The following is a 27,901-nucleotide window of genomic DNA, read 5'->3' on the forward strand; positions in this document are numbered from 1 at the left end:
ATTTACTTTCTCAATCTATTGAAGCACAAAGAGTCAATATCATCTTTACTAGGGCTCGAACCCAAGACACCTGCCATTTGGGAGAGTCACTTTATGCCACTAGAGTCAAATTTACTTTTGACTCTTATGCACTAGTACTACACCATCTCTTTTGGGACTAAAAAATGTTAAAATTTACCCACTTGATCACCTCTTTCGAGACTACATGCAAGAACTTTTCTTGAAAATGTTGGACAGCCCATATTGACCAGATGGCTGCTGCATGCCATGGCAAAGACCAACTTGTAAGATCATAATAAAGTAACATGTTGGATTAATTGAAGTTTAATATAATTAAAGAATATGTATTATGACAAAAAAGTATAATATATGTATTACAATTCAAGTTCAACTCCCCTTTTTTGGTTTGAGTCTATTTTGTAATAACATTTAATTGGTGAATACCTATTGATCTATGTGTGTAAGTGTGTATAATTACAGAGAAAACCAAAGAATGAATGGTAAAAGAAATGTGGACAAAAGGGTTGGACTGTTCTTGAAATCAGAGGCGCCATTAGAGGACATATCAGATTCTTCGAAAGCTTTATAGCTGAAGTTTGGGTTAGAACCATAAAGTGCTTGAATACCCTTAATATCATCAAGCTTCAGCTCCACCTTCTTCTCTCTGGGCTTCAAGCTCGGATACATGATCGCTTCTTGAACGGAAGTGTGAGCTAACCCTAGCAAATGCCCGATTTCATGCGTCGCCACCGACTCCAAATCCACTGCCACGTCCGACGTTTGGGCTTCGAAGTCCACCGCCCACGTCTCCGCCGCGTCTAGGTGGAACCGCCCGCTCTCCGGCGAGAATGCATGGGCTAAAACCCCCAGCACCCCGTCGAACGGCTCCCCGTCGCCGTGGTCGCCGGCGTAGAACCCAATCTTGATGTCGGCGAATCCGTAGTCGCTGGTTTCCAAGAACGTCACCGGAACCACCGAAGCCCAGTGCCCGAAAGCATTCTTCACCGCCGTCCTGATCTCTATACCCGTCAAACTCTTGATGGTGTTCTCCGGCGAGAACGCGTACGTTAGCGTCTTCGGAACGGCGCGGTTCCACCTGGGACGGTCGGAGAAAAAAGCGTAGTTTCTCTTCACATGCAGCCGGGCGTTCGGGTTCGGCAAAACGACGTCGGGGACGCCGCACCGCGGCGAAGTGATCGCCGAAATTGTCTCCCTGTCGAGCTTTCCGGTGACCCGAAGTCCGAGGTTAGCTTGATACTTCGTCAAGGCATGCTCAAAACTGTTGTCGAACAAATCCGTAAACCTCGTACTCCTCGTCGTCGTGTTTTCTCGGCTCAAGTACCCAAAATGGTGAAAATATCTCTTGAGCTCAGAGATTCCATGGACGCTGATTCCTTTGCTACCGTCAACCAATCTATCGAACCTATTCACAACGTTGTTCGCGGGTTTAAGGTCAACGGCCGCCGGGGTTGTTCTGGCGGGAAGACACGGCGAGGATAGAAGAAGAAACGCCACAGAAACGCAAGCGGCGAAGAGTGAAAGCATGGCGGTCTGAAGCTCTGAAAGCTACGAGTTTGAGAGGTATGAAGGGGGAGATATAGAAGGAAAGCTTATTTATAAAGAAAAGTTATTATGATTATTAGAAACTACTATAAAGTATGTTTGCCTAATTTACTTGATTATAAAAGTAAAGTATGATAGGGATTGTGAAAATAACATGCAGCTTCCTAGGTTAAGCGCAGATGTTTCTTATTCACAACGTAACGTTGTCAACTGCGAAAGTTTCAAAGTATAATATATACAACCATCCAAATAGTACTAAAAACAAAAGTATTTCAGCAATACTTCTCCTTTTCATTCTTTGTTGGGTCTCATTAAAATATGGTCTCACCCGAAAGTGGGACCAAAAACTTCACCCTCAATTCAAATCTTTTGGATTAGCACAACTCTTTGTCATCACATCGTTTCCTCATATGTTGTCACGAATTGAAATCAAGGAATTGAAATTAAAATTATGAAATTTTATTTTATTTTTTTAAAAAGGTAATGATAGTTGAGTAGTATATGTGTTAACTGTAAGGTCAGATGATTAACTCTTGTACACTATGATCTCAAGTAAGAGGTCAATGCAAAATCTGCGGTGTAATCTGGGCTGAATCTGAATTAGTCTTATAGTGAAGAGAATACTGAACTGCAGATGCACCACAAGAAAAGAAAGGGGATAATGGTTGGTAGTATGAGTGAGAAGTTAGAAGCAAGAGGAGCGATGTGAATGGTAGAAGAAGTATGGGTGGAGATATGAGACACTTGGGTAGTTTGGTTTTCAAGTGAAGATGAGAAAGCTATGAAGCAAACTGGTATGAGTTAGTTATGGGTGGTGATGATTGAAATGCACAAGGGGGGGCTGATCACTGCACCTTAGAGAAACAGAGAAAGGTCAGGGTCGTTAATGGCGTGTAAAAGACTCCATCAGTCAACCCACCGGTGTGAAAGGGAAAGTCACCTTAACGACATTAAATTAGGTCCTATGTAAGATCAACGTAACCTTCAATTCCTTCTAGTACCTATCTAGTTTTCAACTCTTTGGAAAAGTCTAGTCTACCTTCTTGCTCACTTTGCTTTTTTCAAATTAGATACATTCATCTAATTAATTAATCTATCACATGTTACTATGTTATGTTACCTCTCTTTATAAATCAGAAGGTTAGGAATACCCTTACTCTAAATTTATTTAGTTCAAATTCTTGCAATTGGAGCATCGTATCACTCCAATCACAGTTTGTTCAAACAATTTTCTAGAGATTATATAGTTGAAGTGGTACGGTAGTAGATCGTCATCCTAACTACTCCAAATGCATCCTATATCGATGATAAATTCGATACATCTTACATTTCTTTGACACAAAAAATAATTAAAATTTTGACGTAGAGAATAAGAATACCCTTTTAACTTTTAGAAAATTTTATATAGTTGTCAATTGGCATTAGTACCTTGCACAAAGGCATAAAATACATGATTTTATTTTTGTAGTGTTTGTATTATTAGTAATGGTTTCAAGTAATATCCAATACGACCAGTGTCTTAAAATAAAATTTTCTTTTAATTTTATTTTTAAATACAAAAGCTTGAAGCCCAACAATCTTAGAAAGCCCATCAATAGTTTCACAAATGGCCCAATACTTGGTATCCACCAAGCCCAATAAGAGTCCAACACACATGACCCTAAGAGGCCCAACTCTAATTCAAGTGTTTTTTTTTTTTAATTTTTAAAATTACTTTCAAAATTTTTATTAATAACCCATTTTTACTCACTACCAACTCTTTTTTTTTTTAATTATGTAAAAAATTTGACCGTATAAATTACCATCGTAAAAATTAAAAAATATATATAATTTAAACATAACAAAATATAAGTTACTTAAACTGTTGTAACTACTATTGAGCTAACGACCTTGTAAACATGAATAACGCAAAATTGTCCATTTTTCTCAAGTACTAGCTAGCAACAACAATAATTGTAACATAATTCAGATCTAATAGCAACTACTCTCTTTTCACTGTTTGTTTCATTAAAGGAAACAATAGTGTTGGCTTTTGTTGAACCAACGTTGCCTTTGTCTTCATGTTGCCCTGCCCAGTCTCCTCGTACACAAAACAGTGTTACCACTTTCCACGTGTCAAAAGCCCACAACGGTGGCAAGAAAAGGTGGAGCTGAGTTGGTATATTTTATTGGATTAATTGAATTGTATTAATTAATTAATTGCTGCCTTTAAATCCCCACGTGCGGAAATTGAATTGATGTTTTTCTTATCTAACAACAGTAATCACCATGTACGATTCTTGTGTCACAAACGAACTATCGTTCGGCCTTGCTTGCCTAACCTACCAAGCCAATGGTCCCAAAAACATTAACTATGGTTCTTAATAACTGAGGTGGACATCTGGTCCAATGGTAAAAAAAAAAAAATTAACTATTTCTTTATTTATTTTAGTGCTAGAGGAATTATCACCGGGTTTCATATTTAGCTCGGCCATATAATTCAAGAATGTCTAACGGTTAGAATGACATCAGAGTAAGTTACATTCAGCAGATTATGCGCTGATATATATGTATCAAAATGAATTATGACGGGCACAAGAACGATCGGCATATTTATGTAATTGCCCCATTTGTAACAGTATAAATATTATTATATTTATAAGGAATAACGGTCAAATAGACCATTGAACTGCACGGGATAATGCAATTAGACCATTGAACCTAAAAAAAATCTACAATTGAATCCATAAACTAATCAATTTCATGCAATTCCTCAGGTTTCTAACAAGTCACCCATGAGAATTTATACCGTTAAGGTTTGAAGAAATCATGTATCTTCCTCCTATATTCACACTGATGAGGTTTGAGAAAGTAGTTGCATTATTAAAGTGTTGAGACCCCACTATATACATAGAGCAATATTGCAACTTAACTAGGGTTAGTCCATGTCATATATATATATATATATATATATATATATATATATATCAACAAGAAATTTATCAATCATTTGTATATATACAAAATAAACAAAAACATATCAAGAAAATAATGTGTACTAAAAATTAATTAGAGGGTGGGAGCACCAAGTTAATTAGGGTTTGGTATTATCCGTTCTAGTATCGTCCAAAACTGAATCATATTTTTCGTACACTAAATCGTCCATTGATCTTATTAAATGTGGAGTAATTAATTAATTTTGACGATTTTAGTCTTTTGAAATGAATCGCATTATTACTATTCGTTGTATAATAACATTGTTAAAGGCCAATAAGTACTAATCTTTTAAGACACACCTTATTGTTATTGACTATGTGACAATAGTAATGAATGCATATGTACTATATATATGGTGATATGATATATGTATCCCAAATTCAAAACTATATATGTGTTTAAATTACATTTAAAGTGGAGAAAGTTACTTTTTTTTTTCTTTTTTTTTTTTTTGTAATGATATCATAGCCTTTTATAGGTAGCCAATTGGTAGATGGATGGAGTTTAATTTGGGGCATGGTTTGGTTGTAACTATATTTTTCAAGTAATAAATTCATATTTAAATTTTATTATTTGTATTCTCTATGAGATATATACTAACGTGACAAGTTAACTATGAATTGAAATGAATTGAAAAAAAATAAAAATAAATTACATTATATTTTCAACGATGTTGGTTGGGTGTGTTAAAAAATGGGATGTTGAAGAAGTACAAGTGGTTCTGGCAAATCAACTAGTTTTTTTTTCTATGTTAAAATGTAATATCTGGTCATAAACTACTTTCTCAACCTACTGAAGCCATTTGAAAAAGTCACTTTTTATCACTAAACCACAAGGTTATTGCCAACAAATTAAATCAACTAGTTTTTTTTTTTTGAATGTTACTGTCCCTATTACATTGTAATATCTGTTCATATACTTTCTCAACCTATTGAAACACAAAGAATCAATAACGCCTCCACTAAGGCTCGAACTCATAACTTTCCAAATGGAAGTCCAGCCCGGATACCATTAGACCACATAGTCTTGGTATTAAATCAACTAGTTTAAATTATACTAACTTTAAAATTTTAATGCTTTCTTCTAATACAATAGTAAAACACTACAGACAATTTAATAAAATGTAACAATGTTACAACAACAAAAATCATAGTCACGAAAAATCAGATACAATATGGTCAAACTTCTAAAAAATTGAGTTCAAAACGAGAACAATTCACATAAATTACGAGTCAGTTCGCACAAGTTATGACTTTCTTATAAAGTATAAACACCGCAAAAGGAACAATTCTATGCATTTTCACAAATTAAATTAAAGTTACTAAAGAAATTGACAAGCTAAGAGAGATTCATGCATGGATATATATATATATATATATATATATATATATATATATATATATATATATAGTTCAGTACGTTATGTCAATATTAGGCGTATAATTGAGAATTTTTTTTATTCAATAAGGACGTGACAATGACAATTCCTAGAACACACTACTACGTGTAGCATTCTATTTTTAAGACATCAAAAAATAATACTCTAAACTCAAAAGGCGTTTGAGTTTTTGTCAATTCATTTTTAATCAAACTTATCGTACATGTTTTTATGGTATAATTTATCTTTTATTTATTATTTATGAATTATTACACACGAATAAAATATAAAATTTACACTCAAATAGTGATTATAAATTTCACTTTTCATTAAAAAAAAAAAAAAAACATTACAAATGCAACATATAAAATCATGGTATGCTCTTCCGAGATTACAATGTTGTATATGGGGTAATGGGGACTGTAGCTTCACGTACGGCGGCACCCAGAGGAATATAATTGATTGCAATAATTAATGAATTATGCATGTACAATTATTAATTGGCCGGTTGGCCCTCCCTATATCTACCATATACAGTCTGGAAAAAAAAAAACATAAAAAATATTATGAACAACCTGCAGTCCAAGTACAAAGAGTTTAGTTCAATACTTCACTTAAAAAAATATTAAGAGTTTGAACTCCTAAGAAGTTTGAGATTGAAAAAAAAAAATTAATTTTTTTTTTAAAGCAACATAACCGATGTAAATTACTGCATAAATACTGAAATAAAATTAAGAAGAATAGAGTCCAGTACGTACAACGTGTTAGCCTGACTAAATGGCTATAATATAATATATACACAAACAAATCTTGACGACGAATAATTTGTATGTCGGGGAAACAAGTAGACAACCTCAATAAACATTGGGCAATTATTAATTTGGCCTACCTAGCTATATATGTATTAGGGTCGAAAATATAATGAACCTTCATTATATTACAACTAGCTTCCATGCAGGAGACAACTTACTCTATAACATGATTCATATAACAACGTTAATTCACACACATAATATTGTGGCCACCCTCGCTTAGAAATTAAATTATAGTAAATAATAGGAAAAAAAAACAGATTTCATCTCTAAAGTATATAATCATCAATTTTCGTCCTTTAATTATCTGCAAAGTTATTTTTTTTAGAAGCAATTGTAATAGAACTAAGGGATGGAAAATGTCACTTTACAGATCATTGAAAAACTAAAAGTAATGAGTATAACTGATTTGATGAACGAAATGGAAAGTGTTGTTTTTATATAATTTATGGACGAAAAGTGCAACATCAGAAGGAAGAAAGTAGGAAAATGGATCGGAAAGAAAGAAAAAACCCATAATTCATATTTCATAATTAAGTAGGGGTTAATATAATTAACATGAAATTAAAATTAAACAACCTGCATACTGGAGCTTAATTAAAAGGTGATCTGATCTGGGGACTGCATGTTTTTTTACTATGTTATTCAATTCTTAGCAGTAGCTAATTAAAACTATGTAGGTAGTAGTTGTTGGAGCTTGAAAATGGATAGGTAGATAGATCATAATTTCCAAGGTTAACTCCTATAACTAATAAACTAAAATCAGCCATGCGAGAAGAAGAGTGAGCTTGCTGACGCTGCAGATGACCCCGCCGCCGCCGCCGCATTCGACAGGTAACCGTACGATCTCTGTCCGAAGCAGTCTATCGACATTCTCGGCGGCGACACCGCCACCGTCACCGACGGTGATGAATTCGCTCCTGAATCTGACGGAGACCCTGTATTATATTACATACACACATACATACATATATATATATTACCATAAATTAGTTCAAACTCAAATTCAAATAGCTCTAAATAGAAATTTGGAACAACCCAACCAAATTAATTGACCTGGTAACCAGAACGTTACAAGTCAACTTTCGGTTAAATCGAGCCTGATTTGAGCTGATCAGCTATGGATAATATAAACTGATTTTACCGAACTAGGATCACAAATAAATATGAATAATGTTTGTATATATATATATGTAGCTAACTTACTTGCAAGGGTGTCGGACGAGGAATTTTGGGCATTATCAAGAAGATGATGAGTGTTGTTGAAGGCGGTTTCACGGTTTGGTTGTTGGGGGTTTTTCCTCCGGCGGCGGTTGTGGTCGGCCAAGCGGCGGCGGCAGCTTCGTTTGCCGTTATCGAATTCCGACAGGACATGGAATCTGTTAACGGCGTTAGTTAACACACAGTGAAACATAGAAGTAGGTAGTAGGAATGAGAAACGGAATGGTCAAATGTTAGTGTCGATCTAATAATGAAGAAGACGATGAGAAGTTGAGATCAGACAAGAAATGGGAAACGCTGTTTTACTATAACGAGGAAACGGCGTATCGAACGCATGTGGGGGGACATAAATTTACGGACGGGAATGCCCTCGGGATCGCCACGAGAGGAAGTAATGATTGGGTGGGAAGTGAGGGGGTGTACCCGAGGACATTCCCGTCATTTAATTTTCTAGTCTTTGTTATACATACGGAGTTTTAAGTTTTATGATTAACCAACCTGCTACACTGTTGACAGAAGCGCTGAGTCAACCCGCCGGCGATGACGGTGGCGGCTTTGGCGTGGAACTCGCACACCTTGTGGCGGCGGTGGTAGTGCTTGGCGTGGGTTAGGTCGGCGTTGCAGCCCTCGGCTTGGCACCGAGGGGTGTTGAAAGACCCGGCGTCGACAGCCCTGGACCGCCGGTAAAGCCGGTTCACGAAATCATCTTCCGCCGACGAGAAGTACGTCCTCCCGCCCAAGTTCAGCCCCAGGCTGGCGCCGGAGAACTCAACCCCGCCCAGCGGCTCGCTCTTCGGGACCACCACGAACCCCGCCGCCTCCTGGGAGAGCAACGGCACCTGATGAGAGCCATGCTGAAACGCCGCCGCCGCCGCAGCGCCGCCGTACGCGCGTGGATCGTAGAGAGAGCACAAGTGAGCACTGTTCTCCTGACCCGCCTGCTCCCCGGGGTGGTGGTGGTGGAACAGCTGCAAGTGGTCAGCTCCGGCGAAATGGGCGCTGGGGCCCACCAAACTCCCCCCAGCCGCCGCGGCGTCGTCGAAGCCGCCAGTCTGTTGCCCACCATAAGGGTCGAAGAATTGGCGGTGGTTCTGGGCCGCCGCCGCCGTTTCATCCCCGGAAAACATCACCGTCGCCGATTGGTTCCCCCATTCATAATCCAACATTGCATCTCTTTCACTCATACGCACACCACTATCCAGTAAAAAAGAAAAAGGGAAATCAGATCAATGGCTGGGAAGAAAAGGGAGTTTTGATGCCGGAGAGGAAATCTGTCAGCTTTAAGAGGGGGAAGATTTTGTGGAGAAGAAAAGCTGCAACTTTTAAAGACTAGCTTTCAGTGAACTCATAATTGAGCTTTATAAAACAAGATGGATTAGTGTCCATAATATATTACACTAATTACACTTACATCAATTTTTTTTTACCTAAATAACTACCCTATTAATTACCTTTTTTTTTTACCTTGCCTTGTCTAGCTTGTAATTAATTTCATTTTCAGTTTTTAAAGTCTTGTATATATGTTCAAAATATCTGTACCGTACCAGACATGTTACCATGTCAGGTTATTTGGGGAGGGGTTATTGTTCTTGATTATTATGGAGTGGAGTATATATTAGGATTTTGTAAATACATACATGTATAGAGGTATATCAAAATATCAAAGTAATGTAACAACAAACAAAATAAAAATGGACATAACACAAAAAGAAAAATAGCAATCTAACTTGGCCGAACTTAGACTCCACGACATCCAAACTAAAAACATGTCTAATACTTTTGAGTGGACGATCAGGACAGAGTTACGTTCATGTGTACTAACTATATATTTTTCTCTTGAAACTTCCCTAACTCTTCTTTTTATGGAAGTTTTTTTTTTTTTTTTTTTTTTTTATAATTATGTTGGACAGTAAAATTTTATTTCTTGTATATTTTAGGAAATATTAGATTTTTGGTCCTTGACTTATACTTCTATGGTGTGATTTTATTTCTTGTATATTAAATTTTATTTCTTGTAATCTTTTTTTTTAATTTTTATTAAAATTTATTAAAAATGCCAACTCAGCTGTCACGTAAGCAGGTAACATGCTAAAATTTATGGTAACCTGCTATCAAGTGAAATTGCATACATTTGGAGTGTTCAGTAGCCTAATTGCATTTTTTTCGTTCAGTGACCTAATTGCATTTTCAGATTACATTCAGTAGTCAATTTGAACCTTATTCTTTATTATTATTATTATTATTATTATTTGCCATTTATGAATTGGTATGGGAATCACATTGACTTTTAACAAAAAGTAAGTGTACTAGAAACAAGTGCGGGCATGCAGTATTGCATTCCATTCCTTGGGGTTGTTATGGTTCATCAGTCCATGGAATGAGTAATAGCAGAGATCAGATCATATCCAAATATGCAACCCTTCACTTGAGGCTTTTGCTCAGAGATCAGATTGGTTGTTGAGTACTTGTACTTTAGCTGTGCCAAATCAGTTGCCTGCACAAAGTCAAAAATACAATCTCCATCTTTATGTGATCGAGTTAATATTTAAATTTTATTTAAGGGTACAAATACCGTGCCTTCAGTAAGTCAAACTGTTTTATATTTTGAGTTCCCGGTTAGTAATATCTATCGATTTGTCGTAAAATATCTAGTTATTATTAAGTTTGAACTCCAAATTTAATGGTCCATCATCACTCCTACTTTGGAAACTGGTGGCTTCTCAATTCTCCTACCTGGGGGAGGAAGTCAATTGTGAGATATATATGCACTCCTGCTGTAATTTATGAACAAATACTATATTGTAACTGAGACGATACTACTACAAAAATTTGTTATTTTACTCTTAGTTTCATTATTATTGAACTAAAAAAATCTTATATTAATACTTTGTCTGATTTTACTATTTTACCCAGCTTCACATTTTGATCTTATCTTGATTAGTTAAGCTTTCATTATTAGAAATAAATAAAAGCGGACAAGTTACGTTTAAGGAGGCAATATAATGTTGGACCAAGATTTTAGTGTTGAAGGAAAATATTGATTCAAAGTACTGTACTATTGTGCATTATCAATTATGGAACACCTTCAAGTTCCCAGTAGTATGTACATAGTACATGACTTTGGGTATTGGGACTAATCTATTTTTTTTTGGGGGGGCGGGGGCAAGAATCCCCATTCTATTGGGAAGTAAAAACGACCCGGGCAGGGACTAATCTATTTTTTTTTTTTTTTTTTTGATAATTTACATTTTTCTGATTTTATTGAACTATATCCTGAATCTCATAAATCCGTTCCTAAGCTTATGAAGAGGTAAATTGAGCTAATCTTATTTATGGATTAAGCTATTTCATTCAAGGAATTTTCTTTGGCTGCATTATATTGGTGTTAATTTTACTTTAGAATTTTTTTTTGGTTCTATTTTTATGGTAAAATAAGAATTCCAACTAGTAGTGATATAGTCTTGCCAACCATCTCTTGATCGAACCCATTGCACAAAGTCTTTCTAGTGTAATTTATCTATCCTATGTAATCACACGAGCAGAGTTTACCTAATGCACACTCTAAAGTAGTGGTCGTAGGTTTCTCTCGTTAATCCAATTAAATCAAACATTAAAAAGGTAATTTGAAATTGATATGGATAGTATACAATTATTTACATAACAAGGATTGCTTGTATATAATTGTGGAGCTTTGGGCTATTTATGTCCGCTTATGTAGTATTGGGGTAAGGATTACTTATAGCCTTGTAGTATAATTCTATGCAGACTAGATGACATCTCACTTGAAACATTCGAACCTTTGCCTCACCTTATTTAGTGCTCCCTCTAATCTTCTCTTTGCATCTGCTAATTACTTTGCCCACAATATTTTTTAAAAATTAATTAATGAATGACACTTGTCATCGAAGCAGAAAAAAGATAAAGTAGAAACTGAAAGTATATATATATATATATATATATATATATATATATATATATATATATATATATATATATAATTTGTTAAATCAAAATACAAAACAAAATGCCATAGAAGGCTGACACAGACGTTGACTCTTAACGTACGGTAAAATGTCTACTTGTTCACACATTTTTGGAGAGAATAATTATCTGTTGGGGGCTTCAGACTTGGCACAGCATTCACATGTGATGCACATAATGTAACACTTGCACACTTGCACCACCATTGCTTTCTAGACTCTGTCTGATTGCCCAAGTCAAGTTAGGTTTTTTTTTTTTTTTTTTTTTTTCTTCTTCTTCTCTGTCTTTTATTTTAGAAAAGAATATATATATATATATATATATATATATATATATATATATGATGAAATATCGTGAGTCTCTTTCAGTTTAATCAGCCTGATACAAACAAGATTACTATGGGAGTGTGTTCTGCCACCTTTTGATGCCTGAACAGACCATGGTGATTAAGTGATTTTGGGGTCTCTAAGTCTTTGTTGATAACAAAAATTTAAAAGGAAAATGAATGATTTATTGATTGATTGATTAGTTTTGTATGTTTCTAAGCAACGAAAAGGGGGGCATGTATGTCATCACCAAGAACAGTGCCAAATTAATGAGAGGGATTAATGATGAAATGATGAAGGAAAGTGGAAAGGGCCATGTGATGAAGACAAGTGAAGAGGCTGTCTGTGGGTAAGGGCTAATGAATTTCAGGAAGCAATTCAATGGACAGGATTTAGTTTTGAGGTAGATACACACATTATTATATGTAATGTAATCACAGTCAATACACAACCTTAGTTTTCTTCCCACTCACATGATCCACATTAATGTAGGGATAGGAAGCCACCTAATACTATTCATAGCATACGTCTCCTTCTTGTCTCATAGCTAACATTCCAATATGCAGACAAAACAGACAACAAACCTTTTTAATTTCTTCTTCTCTTCTCTTTTGATGATGAATCATAATCATCCTCTGCAACATAAACAAGTTCGGGTTCCTGCAGATTAGAGAATTAAAATTAAATTAAATTAAAGTAAAGTTCGGCTCTGAAAAGATGTGTGTATTGTAAGATAACGAGGTCGGATAAGACAAAATGCATTTAAAAGAATTGATGCCATGTCAACATCTCATAACTTCAAATCTAAAAAAGATAGCTAAAATGACAGTGATAACACACAGAATGGATTTTTATGTTTGTTTTTGAATTCATTGATGCATGCATGCAGGGCCCTTAAACACACATCTTTCAAATGGAACTCAATCATGTGTAAAATCCAAACCAAAATCATGTTCGCCGCACTGACAAACTTGCTCCGAAAAGGAAGAAACATGGTCCACATCCTAGGAAGAGACCACCTACATCCATCAAACAAATTGGCTGGTAATGCAATTAAGCAAATTAAGCCCCTTCTTCTCCTATGGGGGTGAAATGTCAACAAAAATACAAGGGAGATGTCTGCGTCATTGAAACGCTGGAATTGGAATATAGTCCAAGCAAAATTGTCAGGCTGTAGTACAAGGTCATGTGAATCAACAAATAATTATGCACAGCTAATCACCACATCAAAATAAACCAGATGCCATCAACTTAATTGAATGGGGTTGTTGGGGGAAGAGAACCCTACCCACATGTAAAATTAACTAAAAATGGGATAAAATAAATGTTCTTTATGCATCCATAAACATTTGTCACCAAGGGGTCAATAGACAATAGCATTCACTATTCAGCTTTTCTATTTGCAGAACAGAAGAGTAGTGTATGTAATTCATACCGAGATTGCAGGGGAGAAGCCTAGTAGCCTACCTGCTTGCTCTTTCATGTGAACTGCAACCATATTCAAGTAAGCACATCCTCAGTTTGTTCAAAATGCTGATGACAGACAACAAACCAAAAAGGCCAACACTGCATATCCGCAATGAGCCAACAAGTTGGAAAAATGGCTACCATGAAAATATTCTCCTACTGATGTTCTCACAGATTATCTTACTTACACAATAGCTGTATTATATAAGGAGAGTGCTGAGAAGGAAATTTCACAAAACTAAACACTTTGGCAACACAGTAGAAATTTACAGCAAAAGAGGAAACAAAATGGCACCGCACAGGACATCCTTTCCTCGAAGAGTAATAGAAACACAAAAATACATCCACTGTGCTACATTCTTCCTAGATCACTTATCAAAAACACTAGTAATTTCCAAACGCACGTTCCAGCCAGCAGAAATAGCTAATCAACATCCACTGTGTTAATATCCTTTTGCACAATCTGCAACAACAGAATTCACTCTCGCATCATTAATGCTGACAACATGGATTAACACAACTCTTAACATTAAAAACGAAAATAATTGCAATTGGGCTTCTCATTGCTCCATCCTGACTGGGAACAAAGAGATTACATACATTTAAGGCAAAGCAGCTATAAAAAAATATATTAGGACTAACATATAACTATAACTAAGAGTTTCTTTTGCAGAAGTTATATTAATAACTTGCAGCTTGTGTTAGTTTGCTAGCTAGTTTACAAGCAATGATCTTTATACGATTTACAGTGGCTTCTCATTGCTCCATCCTGACTGGGAACAAAGAGAGTACATACATTTAAGGCAAAGCAGCTATAAAAAATATATTAGGACTAACATATAACTATAACTAAGAGTTTCTTTTGCAGAAGTTATATTAATAACTTGCAGCTTGTGTTAGTTTGCTAGCTAGTTTACAAGCAATGATCTTTATACGATTTACAGTGGCTGAATGGCAATTCTTTCATCATGCAAAACTATAAGCAATCTTTTAAAGTTACTTGAACGGCAAAGCCTCCATTTCAAAAGTCAAAAGCAAGCTGTAAACTCTACAAAAACAAAATAAAACGAACATACGCATTCATAAAAATTTGGACTTACTACAACTAATGAGTACAAAATTCCTAATTGCCTTCATGCCTTGCACTACACAGATACAGGGACATAAGGAAGGAACTAAAGCTAGACAAATGCCCAAATCATACCTTGGATATATACTCTTTCATTCTATTATTAATATCCTCATCTAGAGCTCTCTCAGCAAGCTCATAATGTATAACATTTCCTTCAGGACCACTGACTTTCTCTTTATGCACATATCTGCACGGCACAAAGTCAAAGATGGGAAAGCTAGTCCAACTTAATGCAATCATTTTAGTTAACACCACTCTAACACAGCAATACTGACCTTTGCTGAACAAGCGCCTCCAATGCCAGTTTGAGGTTACCAAGGACAGGATGGCTTTCATCAGTTTGCATCAGACCCAACCGTCTCAAATGACGCCAAAGATCTTCTGCAGAACATTGATGATGACATTAATAAGCTTAATCACTGTAAAATAGGCACACTCTAAAAGAAGTGCTGAACGAATGATTTTCCCTGATGAATGGATCACGTACCCTCTGTTATATTGCCTCCGGCAAGATAAATAACACTCATGACCACAAATGTGAAACCAGTAACATGTGATTTGCTCTTATCCTCCACACACTCCTTGTAGGCTTTTGGAGGTAACTTACTGATGAGAATATATGATTTTGCATCAGCAGTGGCTGTCAGGAATTGTATCTCCATAATTAGAATTAAAGAAGAACAAGAAATGATCATAAACTCTCACAACTAATTGACTTCAAAAGTGTTTTCAAGTGTGATGCTTGTAGAACAATGCTTTCCTAGTTCCTAAAGAATCCAATAATGTATCAGTTAATATACTAATGAGCAAAAAAGCTTTAAACAAAATCGTTTTATTATTCAATTGCCAAAAACCAAAAGTTTGCAAATTTAAAACAGGAAATCAAGCAAACAGTTATAAATAGAAACCTTGCTGCGAGAAGCGATTGGTGGTGGACAAACGGGCGCGCTGAAGCTCCTTCATTTCGTAACCGAAGATTTCCTCGAGCTTCTTCCTAGCCTCATTGATAACAAAAGCAGGGAGATTCCTCTGCCGGTAGTTTTTGCCGGTGATCAACTGAGTCAAATCCTCCCTCTTTATCGGACAGCCCGAGCTCTGCTCAGTCTTGAACAACACGTAGCGTATTACTTCTCCGACGAGCTTGTCCTTTTCCTGCCACACAAAATCTGTAAATACAAAGACACAACCACAAGCTCATAGACATAGAAAAGGATTTGGAAGGGCGAAGCAAACCTCGACGGAGATGTCGAATTGAGCGAACTCCTCGAAGGAACCAGACATCTTCGACTGATAATTTAGCTTCAAACTTCAAAGTAGTTGGCTTGTTTTCAACTCTGCATTGGAGCTCCCTTTTCTTCTGCAATGGATGACAAGAAAGGAAGTCAAGGAAGGGCTAGGGGAGTGGTACTGGTACGGTTTTCCGGGTCGAAATTAGGGCTTTTCCCGCCATTTCATGGCCCATCATTTTTACCCGCAATTATATTTATTTATTATTTATTATTTACAAATTACAACTCCGCGCAAAATTTTATTTAATAACAATTATATATAAAAATACCATTTTCAAAAAATATATATATATAAAAATACCAATTAATACAAGTAAAAATGAACTATAACATCATTTTTATATTCGCAGGAGAATGTTCAATGATATTTTATGTCAATACTCACAATCACTTATACTTACTAATCACTTGTACTTTCATATCAAATTAACTATTTTAAGCTGTCACACTCGATCCAAGCACAATGAAACACTCGCCTTCAATTAGATTCAACTCAAGTATTCGCTCTAATTGTGTCGTGCTCAAAATTGTACGTTCATGTACTTCAACTAATACCTATCATTCTAATTTCTACCAAATCTCAAGCAACTGACCCGCTTAACATTGAGGCTTTGATGTAGACTCCATTTTTTACTTGTTCATGTTGAGATCTCTAAAGTGTAAGAGTTGATTCACACTTTATAAGTATCTTCAGGCTTTCTTGACACAACAAAATCATCATTCAATTTTTCATTCTTAGGTGATTATCTAAATATTGATATTGATTATAACATTCAATTTATAAATTTCAAACCGAACACAATTATTCAAAATATGATTGATTACAATAAATATCGTGAAAATAATATCCCTACAATATTAATGTAACTCAAATAACATATAGGGAAAATGACACTTTTTCCCCCTTTGTTATATACTTATAGCACTTTTTCCCCCTAAATTATTTAAGTGGCAGTTTTTCCCCCTGATATATTAAATAGACATATTTACCCTTAAAATAAATATTTCATTTATTTTTCTTCTCCAACAAATTATAACCACGATTTGAAAAAATAAAATACATTAAGTGTTGAATTTAGAATATTTTAAAAATAAAAAAATAAAATTTTAAAATAAAGTTTGAACCAACCGTTCAAATTGGATCCAAAATCGTAAACCGACGGTTCAAAATAAAACTCAAACCGAGATTATATATACTTATATGTGAGAGTCAATATAAATGCGGAAAAAAACATACACTATTTGCAAATATTATAATTATAATTTAAGCTATTGCTAGTAGTTGTTCCGATTTGAACCTCCGGTTCACGGTTCAGGATCCATTTTTTTCCAGTTCACGATTTTAATAAACGGAAACCCAAATATTGGGTTATGTTATGAATCATAACCGAAATTTTTTAATTTGATTGCTATAGTGTTTGGTTCAGTTCGAACCGAACCGCGGTCATCCCTACGTATAAGCAATAATTTGTTGAAGAAGAGAAATAAATAAAATATTTGTTTTAAGGGTATAAATGTCCATTTAATATTATCAGGGGGAAAAATCGTCACTTCTATAATAATTGAGGGGACAAATGTGAATGCATGAATAACACAGGAGGAAAAAGTGCTATAAGCATATAACACAGAAGGAAAAAGTGCCATTTTCCCTAACATATATAATCAGTATAAATTAGCACAATATATTAATAGACATCATATTGATCAACATCATCTTAAATATTATTTAAAATTATCATGCCATGACTACTTAAATTAAAAATAAAAAATCCCCATCCTTGTCTAAATCCTTATCTTACCCATCATCATTTGAAGTGGACCTCTTACTTGCCACTTCAAAGAGAACAGAGAAGAACATGGGAGGAGGAGCCTTGTTACCACCGCTAGCCCGAGCAGTCGGAGGCCACAGCCACCCTGCTGACATCATCACGCCACCGCCATCGCCGCCGCTGCCGTCACGCACCGTCGCCAACTTTCAGTCTCGTCAGTCCATACCCTCCATATCTACTGCATCCCCCGATGCTGGGCCGTCTCGTCCCTTGGACTCCATCTTTGGGCCTCTGCCCTCCACAACGGAGCTCGAAAAAGCCATGTCCGATCTCCGGTGGTAATATTATTATAGCTTTAAACCAATTGAAATTTTGTCGGATTTCAATACATCAAATTAAGTTCTTGGTAGTCCCACGCTCAATTCAGTTGCTGTAAATGAAGTATAGAAACCAAATTGAATCGAATCCTAAGTTGCAGAAACCTCAAACTAATCTGATAGTTTCAATTCCATGGTTGGGGATTGGGATTGCTTCTGGGCTCTGATCATTTTGCTGTTTCTTCAGTTTTATGCAAGAGATTTCTGCAGCTAGACGAGAGTTGAGCTGGCTTTGTTCTGATCATTCAAGAACAGTGATGCAGTCTTCTGGATTTGGAAGACTTTGTGATGCCTTTCATATGCTACAAACAGAACCATCTGTTCAGGTACTACTGTTTCTGTATCTACACCTTGACAATTTAGGGAATCGAAGAATGTGATCCGTCTCAACTAAAAGGAATCGAGATGTACAAATTGAAGCATGTGCTCCATCTCAACTAAAAGCCTAAGCTGATAGTTGGATTGCACATTAATGGTTATATGCTCAACAGTACATAAGACTAAATGGACCAATTACCCGAAATTATAGTTCAATCCTCGCCTCGTTTGTACCTGGCTTAGTTCTTGAATTGGAGCATAATAGGAAAGGGGCATATGTTCTTGCTTTTTTACTCAGTTGTTACTTGCTTGTAGAAAATGGTTCTCTCCATAGCGTGTGACAAAGCTGTTTGGGATGCCATTATGAACAACCCAGCAGTTCAAGATTTGCAAGGCTTGTTGTTTGCAGGGACTGCAGGTTTACACGAGACTATGCAATTCTATTCATGTATAGTTAGACTGTTTGATTCGATCTCCTTGTTTCATTGTTTGGTTTAACTAACCATATAGTATTCCAAAGGACGAAGGGATTGATGTTGAAATTTATGTTTGTTGTTATTTTTCGTTCTTACAAGTTACAGGTAAAGATGAAGAAGAATCTCTGAGCTCTTCACCTGAGAAGCTTGACATGGTTGCTGTCATCATGAAATGGATAATGGACATATTAGAGCTGGTTCAGAAAATCGGGACCCTAGCAGGCCTGATTTTTCAACCGGCTGAGGATAAAGCCATGCCGACTTCTGAACTCTCTGGTCTTGTGGAGGAAAAGATACGATCTTCTTTCCTTCTTTCCATTGTTCTGCTATTCATAGTGGTTGCCACTAGAATCCACGAACATTGATCAACATTCATAGACAAAGTAGCAACATAGCAGGCATCTCCTCTTTGTTATATTCATATGAACTGTGTTTCTTGTACTAATGAAGTGTGAGTGTTCCTATGATTATAAACACACCTGTTTTCACAACATATAGGATTTGCCATATGATATAGGCCCTCTTTGGTAACATAGTTAGCTTATCAGTTAATTTTGACTTATTTGACCACTATTAGCTGTTTGACTTGGTTAAACAACCAATATAAGTGTTTGATCAGCTTTTTGAGAAAGTCATTTTACATGTAATCAGCTACCAATATAAGTGTTTGATAAGCTTTTTGAGCTTTTTGAGAAAGTCATTTTACATGTAATCAGCTATTAACAGCTAATTTACCAAACATCTTTCTACAATCAGCTAATACTATCAACTAGTCAAACGCACTAACCTAATCAACAAACAGTTATTTACCAAACACCCCCATAATCAATCACGAGAGCTTAATATCGGGTTCTTGCTCTTACATGGATTTAGCATCTCTTACAGGTTTTGTATGTTCTCTTGCAATGCACCCCAATATGTGATTATTGTGAACAAGTGAGAATAATGGGTAGCTAGATTATTCATGGAAACTTACAATGATTTGACCCTATGTTACATTTTTCTTTTATGTATAACCTGCCACTACGAGACTAATTTGGATTTAGATAAGGTCGGATCTGCAAAGTCTAACTCTTACTCGAGAAAGATTTGGCCCGACTTGTGTTACATTTTTGACATATCCAATGATTACCTATTCATGGTTTCTATGAAAATTTACAATATTTGTTAGTTGCTACTTGCTAGGTGCCCAAAAGCCATGGAACCCAAGAGGGAAATTCAAGTGCCTTGGAACTTCAGCTCTTGCCACCATTGCCTTACTTTTCCCAATCTGCTTTGCATCCAACACAACCAGATAGCACCTCTGTGTTGCCACTGCATACTGCAAAATTCACAATTATAACATCGTTAGAGTTCTTAAGTACCAGTCGACAATCTCTTGTGAAGCTGATGAGGGTTCGTATCAGATGCGAATAAGAATCCACACTCACCTCAACAACAAGAAGATACCCGTCATCTTCATCATCATCATCTTTGGTTCCTTTGGGGACGAAAACCGGTTCACCAATGAATCTTCTTCTCCCTGCAGACCAGGTGTGGGTGGACTTATCTGCAGTGTTTAGCTTGACGACTGTGTCGAATGGGAAATGCGGCAGTGCTTGGCGTGAACCGGAAGAAGTTGCAGCATAAACACATGAACTCTTCCTGCCGGAATAGTCTGGATGAATGGCTGGGAAATCTGCTGCTTTGCCCCATTCATTCAACTCATTCACTGCAACATTCTGGCAATCCCCATTTATATCCAATCTTATTGATACCTACATTAATACAACAACAACAAAACCAAATAAATAACAACAATTTATACAACAATTTTGCACTTTATTAAGTGTGTATGGAGCAACACGAATATCAACAATCAATAGCTGGTTAGCTATGGACAATTTAGACTGGTTTTATGTGATTCTTCGTCGATTAAGGTCAGAAAGTGAACTTCACTTAGTATATACTTTTAAATGGCGCGGATTTTTCTCGTAAATCAAGAAGATGACGAGGATTTTCTCGTAAATCAAGGAGTGTAATATGGTTGTAAGAAATGATGATAACCTGGACTAGGTGAGGCAATAGTTTATCTTCACCTTCTCCCCTATTCATCATTGCAGGGTCTAGCTTTCCACTTTGCCAATCATATCCTGCCAAAGAAAATTAAAGATTTAATAAATAAATAAATGCAACAACAACAAAAAAAGTAACATATATTGACAAAATTTTGAATTTCTTACCAAACATTTTCTGGAAATTGAACCATTGATAAGAACAGCCAGAAGCCTGGATTTGAATCTCAAGATTGCCACTGTCATCTCTGTCCTCAAAGGCATTTCCAACATGCAATACCCACATCTGCGATGGAGCTTCTATGGGTATTTTCCAGTCTCTTTGGACAACATTGTCCGTACTTTCACTTCGGGGAAACCGAGGTAGCAGATAAATAGGAGATGTTTGCTTGCTTGGATTCACTGATAATGCAGATATCATCGGAGACAGCCCACAAACCGCCGTCATTGATCCTGCAGTTCATATACACAATCCATGATTTATAAAAAATATATTATGAACCTATACTGATTCGTATCATAAAAATTCTCTTATATAAACGAGGTTAAATCATAAAAGGACAAAAAGAAATTACCAGGAACATCGAGTTTGATCCGATTACCGAACAAAATGTAATTGGAATCAGTGAAGGCCCAGTCATGGATCATAAGGTGATCCGGGATGTTGAATTCTTGTTGGTGTAGCAGCTTGAAGTTGGCATCAAGTTCTGGGGAAGACGACAAAATCCAGGTGAACAATAAAGACAAACACGAATATTTCCTCGTATATCATATCAATATTCCTTAATCTAACCAAAATTAATCATAAAAATATTATTTTAAAGTTTAAATCACATTCACATCGTTGATAACATGGCACGCTAACTAAGCTATAATAAACTAAACATTATGTTAAATTACTTTGTCTATATGCTTCCTGGTCTCGAAGTTATCACAATAACATATTTTGTTTAGAGATAATGATGTATTCTTAAAAAGTATTACTGTCAGTTTTGACTGTGAGTTTTTTTAGGAAAACAAGAATTATATTACTAACCGTAGAATGTAAAATTACTGCGTGGTAATAACATGTCTTCTGCATTGCATGATATGATGAGAAGTCTGTTTCTACGAACATCAATCTTGTAATGAGATAAAAATCTCTTGGGAGGCATCTTAAAGACTCCTGAGATTGAAAAATTAGATTAATTATTATTAATGATGTTTTAAAATATGAAAAATGATTAGATTTGATAATATGGACTACGTACCATAAAGTATTGGCTTCAAGATTTGTGCAGCGACGTTCCAGAAATCAGCGGTAAATTTTGTTCCAGTTTCTTCCGACGGAGAAGACGTGGATTCATGGCCGGCGGCGGGGGTGTTCTTGATGAGTTGGAACTTTCCGACGGTGTCCAGACTGCCGGAGTCAATCTCGTAGGGATCGCCACCTTCCCAGAGACAAAACAGCCGCCCGCCCCAGTGTAAAACGCTGGTGTTTGCGACATTCTTCATTACCTTAGTGTTTCCGACCATGTTCTCGCCTTTGAGGACGGAAAACGGTCCCCGGTGGGTGAACCGCCACTGGCCGGTCTCCGGGTCGCGCTCCTCCGCCTGCGCCTCCGTCCGAATGTACCTCGCCATGAACGTGACATTTCCCGTCGCCCCGTCGATTTCAAACGTCCGGAGATAGCCGTGGCCGTCCAGCGGGTGCACGGTGGAGCCGTGGTCGTCAGTGAAGAGCCCCGGCCCGGTGAGGTAATACGTCCCGGAGGGGAAGTCCGACGGTACCGCGCCCTCCACCACCCGCAGCGCCACCGGTTCGACGGCCTCCGACCGCTGCGACACGAACAGAAACTGGTAGTCCCAGAAAGCGGTCACTCTGTCATCCAACAACTCCGGACTGGTAAAGATCTCCGGCGTCGTCGGTGTGATAGTGGTGGTGGGGATTGAGATGGCTCTTGAAACGTGGCGGCTGGGGAACGACACTTGGCTCGTCGTCGCCGCCCCTTGCGGCAGCTTCACCGCCGGCGGAAACTTTGGTGGCGTGATATTATGGCAAGCTTTGGCCAGCATTTTGAATTTGCATATAAGAAGAGAGTGTTATAAGCTTAGTGATATATGATATGATGCAAAGCAATGCATATATATATATATTGGGCTAGCTTATTGTTTAATATTTTTTGTTTTGGTTTTTTTTTTTTTTTTAGTTTAATAAACAAGAATCCAATGATTTCTTTTGATTGATTTATTTATTTATTGAAGTTAAATAAACGTGATAGATAATACAATCATTTAGTACATATGGTAAGTAGAGGTTGGATAAATGGTAAAGTAAGCGGGTTTATTTCTGTTTGTTTTTACGATTAGAATCACCTGATTAATCATCGCTCACTTCGAGAGGTGCTCAGTGAATCAAAAAATGTAATGGTTAAATAATTAGTTGCAATTATATAATTTTAAATGTTATGATTTTGATTATAGAAAATAAAAAAGAAAAGAAAAAGGTTAAGAGTATGCATGGTGGGACTATCTTGCCATTATAATTTATAATTGAATTGAGATTTTACATGAACACTAACGTAGATTTGGAGAGGGTGGTGGGCCTATGAAGCCTCAAAACATTTTAAAGTTGTTGGACAATAAGCATTCAATCACAACTATGAATTGATATAAAGGAAGTTGTTGATTTAATGTATAAGATTTTATATGCTCTATATGTTATATTACTCCTTTTTTCCCATTTAAAATGATGAGTTCCATAATATACTCATCACTTACAAATACAAAGATTTTTTTTAATATTTTAATATTTTTACATTCTACACTTAAATCATACATCACATGTTACGACTCAAACTCTTTTCATTTAAACAATGTCTTCTTTTTTTGTTGTTGTTTGGTTGACGATGAAAACCGTAACCGCTACGAAAAGTGTGTATTAGACAGACTATGCTCATGTGTATAAATCACGCTAACAATATCTTTTGATAATAAAAAGATATTTCATTACACAAAATTTGTTCTTGATGAACATCATATCAACCTCTAACCTTAAAACTTGTTTGGTTCTCAAAAAGGAATATACAAATTAAAGAATTAAGTTCAAATTCCATGAAAAACGAATGAAGGAAGATTTCATATTCCTTTGGTGAATGGGTAAGGAGCTCTAGATATAGGAATTCTTTTTTTTTTTTTTTTATGTTCAAATTTTATTTTTTTTTATATCATCTAATTAAACAAATTAAATAATATCAATATTATTCAAAATATATTTAAATATATTATTATCTATGTCTCATTTTATCGTCATACTCATTATTCATTGATCAAACCAACTCTTTCTTCTTTGTTTATTTTCTTTAGTATTACGTATTTTTTTTTAAATTTTTAAATTTGATTTTTTGTTTAATAGTTCTTTTAGTGTAATTTCTAAATATATATAAATTTGTATATATATACTAATACTAAATTTAATATTATGAAAAATTAGATTAAAAATAACTTCAATCAAACCCCCCATAACCAAACTAGACACGTAAAATGGGACGAAGGGAGTAATATCAAAAAGTAATCATCTTTATCAAATGTTCAGTGTCTACACTATCATCACATTTTCATTCCTCAATTATCTGCAAAATTAAATGTTGGTATATGTCATAGTTGGTTTTGTACTCAAAATTTGATCAAGTTTATTTAAGAGAATTCTCGAAATAATAATAATAATAATAATAATAATAATAATATGTTGACTTATATAAACTGCGCTTACATATGCTCATTAACGATTTGATGCAGGTTGGGGTGTATGACGTTGACTTCTATTATGGTTCAACTGTAACTTTGACGTTAATTAGTTGGTAAGTTAAAAATGATTGTAATTATGATTAATAGTTTCACTGTTTATTTATCTTTATTTGTAAAAGGCGAAATTTTTTCTCCACATCCTGTCCTAATAGAATAGTAGAGTAAATTATAATGATTCAACAATCTCTTAAGTGATCGAGATGACAAGTATTTTATATTCTTTACAATATATATATAATTTATCACATTAGTATCAATTGAACTGCCTGTGTGATCATGCTGACACTATTTGTTTGTCCTGCATGGACTTTTCACTGTTGTCCGTTGATGCCAACTTGGCCAAAAACCTCTTAGGTGTAAACAACAATCATGACAGGGTGGAATGGAACGGCCGTGGTTTTGTTGACGTTATTTCCTAGTATTAATTAAGGAGAATTAATTAGTGCACTATAATGAAGAGCAATTAGTGGATAATCATGTCATTAATTCGATACCAAAGATTGTTGTCGGGTTGATTCTATGAGCATAATGACAAAAAGGGGTCCACACTCCCTGCCCCATGGCCGTCTAATATGGAATCTCTTGATATGCCCTTTCAACTCTGCCATCATGGATGCCCCTACGAATCGGACAATTAGTATTTTAATTATTTGTTCTAAGTGCATGTTGTGAATTCATATATGATTCTTTTTAAATGATTTGTTTGAGATTTTTATTTGCTGCTTAATCAAAATTGGCTAATTTATTCATACAACGATTTCTCTTACATAGAGTTTGCATCACTAATCACTCTAATAGAGTTATAGGACAATCTAACTGATTAAATAATTACGAAGTAGAATGAAATATTGACTCATACTTAACTAGTTGTGACAATTGTCCAATCAACATAAGGTTGTAGAACTACTACGTACTAACATGGATTTCTATAGTTATTTGATAGCTAATACAGTACTCGATCAACTGATCGTCTGATCATGATAGTAAATCAGAAGACACCATACTATATATCTAATCTCTAGGGCTCAACCTCCTAGTTTCATTGTTCTCATGTCTTATAGTGCTAGTTTGTACTTGAATCAACAATAAATTAAATATTCTTTATACAGTGTGAACACAAATCTTTACCTTATTCAATTTACTGTATCACGCCCAACTCTCTCTCTCTAAGTAACAAGGGAAGCCCGCAACCACGACCCATAAGTGTGTACGGGATAAACTTCACTTTTGTATAATAGGCTACAAAATATACAAGAAAAGTAAACCAGACTAATAAAAGTGGAAAACCTTATGCGACGGACTAAACCAAAATAATCTCTTCTAATACAAGAATCATGTTTCACGAACTCAATCGGTCAAACCCTCTTCAATGGGACATTTGCAATTTTCAATTAAAAGATACAAACCCCTACTTCATCTTCCACTCCCTCCTATAAAGCCTCATATGACCAATTTGAAATTCAATTCCACTACTAGCTTAGGAATGTAGATTACTTTACCCCCTATGTTAAGCACTTTATTCTATAAAATTAATTAATAATATGACACTTGGATTAATTTTTTTAAAAAAATATTTTAAAATCCCATATCATAATTCATAATTAAGATATCACAATAATTTAGTATGTTGTGTGTCAAACGGAGCATGATGGTTGTGTGGTGGAAAGAGTTGCAGTAATATTAAAATACATAGGATTTTTCCAAATTGGGTTAAGGAGTTTGACCAAATGGGTCGTGTCAATGATGTTCCAATTGTGTGGATCTTGCCATGGTGGTGGGACCCTTCCTTAGGCTTCCAAGAGCTACCACGTTGGAAACAAGGTGCATTTTGTTGTCACAACTTGCTCTCCTTCCATTTCCTCAATAATCTTTATTCACACTTCCATTTCCTCAATAATCTTTGAATTGTGTGTAAAAATAGAATTGAAAATATTATTGCTAAGGTTTGGTTTTAGTATGACTGAATTGTCATTTACTTGAAGATAAGTATGAGTAGAAATAAACGGATTTAAGCCCTAAGATCAATCAAATTTATAATTTTCTTCCTCAAACTAAGATAGAATGAGAATGAGAATTGCGAATTGGGATTGATCTTAGGGGTTTAAATCAATTTATTCATGTTCAAATTGAGATTATAAGTTAAAAATGACGAAAATACCTTTAAAAATTTTAGATTTCGGCATGTCTTAAAAGGAGGTGTGACTGTTGTGATAAATTTTGACACTAAAGTAATAGTCGTGGATGAAAATTGGTACTAAAACAATAATTGGGGATGAAAATTGGTACTAAAACAATAATTGTGGATGAAAATTGATAAGAATTAAACATGTGGACCAAAACTATCATTTTACTAATACTCGTAGATCAAAATTTGTATTTGCTCTAATAATTTGCAAGGGATGGAATATTGGGCATCAAGTTAGTTTAATAAAGTCAATCCAATAGATTTGGTAGAATTAACCCATAGCATCGGTCCAAACTTTTTTTGTTAGTAGTAACTCTATTTTAAAGTAGTATGTGTTTTATATTTCTCAATCTATTGCAGTTCAAAGAGTCAATATTCTATTACCGGGGTTCAATGCTGTAACATTCTTTCAAAGAGAATTACAGAAATGTCATCTGAGCACAAGGTACTTGGCACATCAGTCCAAACTTAGAAGCTCAACTTTAACGAGAGGGTTGGATTGCACCTCATAAGGCAATAGTGGCTGGATTTCATGTATAAGCATTGCATATATATATGATATATATACGAATGGCACCTTAAATATTGGGCCCTAAGCAAGGGCCCAATCTGCCTTGCCCATGTTCGGGCCTGGGTTTCTCCTTATGGAATATATACAAGAAGGTCAAACATAAAGCTCCTTAAACGACCCGAACTAATATTTGGTTCCTCACCTCCGACCACCTTGAAACCTCGTCATCATCGGAATGAACGTATAAGTGTATAAAATTAGTACACATTAAAATTTATGT

At 35.6% G+C, this 27,901-nt stretch overlaps 5 protein-coding genes across 11 annotated transcripts; 1 reads left to right on the forward strand and 4 right to left on the reverse strand.

The window, feature by feature from the left end:
* Nucleotides 1-420: 420 nt before the first annotated feature.
* On the reverse strand, nucleotides 421-1,679 carry LOC109156150 (metalloendoproteinase 4-MMP). The gene has a single exon (XM_019304002.1). It carries the CDS (start codon nucleotides 1,543-1,545, stop codon nucleotides 475-477), a length of 1,071 nt encoding a protein of 356 aa, XP_019159547.1. The 5' UTR covers nucleotides 1,546-1,679; the 3' UTR covers nucleotides 421-474.
* A 5,551-nt stretch (nucleotides 1,680-7,230) lies between these two features.
* On the reverse strand, nucleotides 7,231-9,302 carry LOC109156151 (squamosa promoter-binding-like protein 8). 2 transcript variants are annotated; one of them, XM_019304004.1, is made up of 3 exons: nucleotides 8,449-9,302; nucleotides 7,936-8,108; nucleotides 7,231-7,655 (listed from the first exon to the last, which is right to left on the reverse strand). In XM_019304004.1, exons 1-3 carry the CDS (start codon nucleotides 9,132-9,134, stop codon nucleotides 7,492-7,494), a joined length of 1,023 nt encoding a protein of 340 aa, XP_019159549.1. In that variant the 5' UTR covers nucleotides 9,135-9,302; the 3' UTR covers nucleotides 7,231-7,491. The 2 variants fall into 2 exon arrangements, with proteins under 2 accessions (XP_019159549.1, XP_019159548.1); XM_019304003.1 differs by having other exon boundaries at nucleotides 7,231-7,667.
* Nucleotides 9,303-12,601: 3,299 nt separating this feature from the next.
* Nucleotides 12,602-16,295, reverse strand: LOC109155609 (non-structural maintenance of chromosomes element 3 homolog). Of its 2 annotated transcripts, none has more exons than XM_019303224.1 (7): nucleotides 16,090-16,295; nucleotides 15,765-16,008; nucleotides 15,344-15,496; nucleotides 15,132-15,237; nucleotides 14,929-15,043; nucleotides 13,725-14,187; nucleotides 12,602-12,917 (listed from the first exon to the last, which is right to left on the reverse strand). In XM_019303224.1, the coding sequence occupies exons 1-6, from the start codon at nucleotides 16,135-16,137 to the stop codon at nucleotides 14,149-14,151; spliced, it is 705 nt and encodes a 234-aa protein (XP_019158769.1). In that variant the 5' UTR covers nucleotides 16,138-16,295; the 3' UTR covers nucleotides 12,602-12,917; nucleotides 13,725-14,148. The 2 variants fall into 2 exon arrangements, with proteins under 2 accessions (XP_019158769.1, XP_019158771.1); XM_019303226.1 differs by having other exon boundaries at nucleotides 13,693-14,187.
* A 1,619-nt stretch (nucleotides 16,296-17,914) lies between these two features.
* On the forward strand, nucleotides 17,915-19,947 carry LOC109155570. 5 transcript variants are annotated; one of them, XR_002049916.1, is made up of 5 exons: nucleotides 17,915-18,252; nucleotides 18,479-18,617; nucleotides 18,925-19,057; nucleotides 19,185-19,534; nucleotides 19,924-19,947. XR_002049916.1 is itself a non-coding variant. In XM_019303167.1 (4 exons), exons 1-4 carry the CDS (start codon nucleotides 18,002-18,004, stop codon nucleotides 19,448-19,450), a joined length of 789 nt encoding a protein of 262 aa, XP_019158712.1. In that variant the 5' UTR covers nucleotides 17,915-18,001; the 3' UTR covers nucleotides 19,451-19,576. The 5 variants fall into 5 exon arrangements, 4 of the variants coding, with proteins under 4 accessions (XP_019158712.1, XP_019158714.1, XP_019158715.1 ...); XM_019303167.1 differs by lacking the exon at nucleotides 19,924-19,947 and having other exon boundaries at nucleotides 19,185-19,576; XM_019303169.1 differs by lacking the exon at nucleotides 19,924-19,947 and having other exon boundaries at nucleotides 19,191-19,576.
* A 136-nt stretch (nucleotides 19,948-20,083) lies between these two features.
* LOC109155569 (carotenoid cleavage dioxygenase 7, chloroplastic) lies at nucleotides 20,084-23,221 on the reverse strand. Its single transcript, XM_019303166.1, has 7 exons — nucleotides 22,390-23,221; nucleotides 22,176-22,304; nucleotides 21,715-21,846; nucleotides 21,308-21,592; nucleotides 21,132-21,217; nucleotides 20,516-20,842; nucleotides 20,084-20,406 (listed from the first exon to the last, which is right to left on the reverse strand). Exons 1-7 carry the CDS (start codon nucleotides 23,192-23,194, stop codon nucleotides 20,260-20,262), a joined length of 1,911 nt encoding a protein of 636 aa, XP_019158711.1. The 5' UTR covers nucleotides 23,195-23,221; the 3' UTR covers nucleotides 20,084-20,259.
* Nucleotides 23,222-27,901: the final 4,680 nt, after the last annotated feature.

This window comes from Ipomoea nil, unplaced genomic scaffold, assembly GCF_001879475.1.
Source record: "Ipomoea nil cultivar Tokyo-kokei standard unplaced genomic scaffold, Asagao_1.1 scaffold2704, whole genome shotgun sequence".
Classification (NCBI taxonomy): Eukaryota; Viridiplantae; Streptophyta; class Magnoliopsida; order Solanales; family Convolvulaceae; genus Ipomoea; species Ipomoea nil.

What these genes read in the sequence shown, in the direction of transcription:
- LOC109156150 (XM_019304002.1), bottom strand. Translation starts at nt 1,545, where the DNA reads ATGCTTTCACTCTTCGCCGCTTGCGTTTCTGTGGCGTTTCTTCTTCTA.
- LOC109156151 (XM_019304003.1), bottom strand. Translation starts at nt 9,134, where the DNA reads ATGAGTGAAAGAGATGCAATGTTGGATTATGAATGGGGGAACCAATCG. An exon ending in TTCTGTCAACAGTGTAGCAG is followed by an intron (nt 8,109 to 8,448) that starts GTTGGTTAATCA and finishes CGCCGTTAACAG; the next exon opens with ATTCCATGTCCTGTCGGAAT. An exon ending in CTCGTCCGACACCCTTGCAA is followed by an intron (nt 7,668 to 7,935) that starts GTAAGTTAGCTA and finishes AATATAATACAG; the next exon opens with GGTCTCCGTCAGATTCAGGA.
- LOC109155609 (XM_019303224.1), bottom strand. Translation starts at nt 16,137, where the DNA reads ATGTCTGGTTCCTTCGAGGAGTTCGCTCAATTCGACATCTCCGTCGAG. An exon ending in CAATCGCTTCTCGCAGCAAG is followed by an intron (nt 15,497 to 15,764) that starts GTTTCTATTTAT and finishes AATTCCTGACAG; the next exon opens with CCACTGCTGATGCAAAATCA. An exon ending in TGAAAGAGTATATATCCAAG is followed by an intron (nt 14,188 to 14,928) that starts GTATGATTTGGG and finishes CTGTTGTTGCAG; the next exon opens with ATTGTGCAAAAGGATATTAA.
- LOC109155570 (XM_019303167.1), top strand. Translation starts at nt 18,002, where the DNA reads ATGGGAGGAGGAGCCTTGTTACCACCGCTAGCCCGAGCAGTCGGAGGC. An exon ending in GCCATGTCCGATCTCCGGTG is followed by an intron (nt 18,253 to 18,478) that starts GTAATATTATTA and finishes CTGTTTCTTCAG; the next exon opens with TTTTATGCAAGAGATTTCTG. An exon ending in AAACAGAACCATCTGTTCAG is followed by an intron (nt 18,618 to 18,924) that starts GTACTACTGTTT and finishes ACTTGCTTGTAG; the next exon opens with AAAATGGTTCTCTCCATAGC.
- LOC109155569 (XM_019303166.1), bottom strand. Translation starts at nt 23,194, where the DNA reads ATGCTGGCCAAAGCTTGCCATAATATCACGCCACCAAAGTTTCCGCCG. An exon ending in CTTGAAGCCAATACTTTATG is followed by an intron (nt 22,305 to 22,389) that starts GTACGTAGTCCA and finishes TTTCAATCTCAG; the next exon opens with GAGTCTTTAAGATGCCTCCC. An exon ending in GGTATCTTCTTGTTGTTGAG is followed by an intron (nt 20,407 to 20,515) that starts GTGAGTGTGGAT and finishes TGAATTTTGCAG; the next exon opens with TATGCAGTGGCAACACAGAG.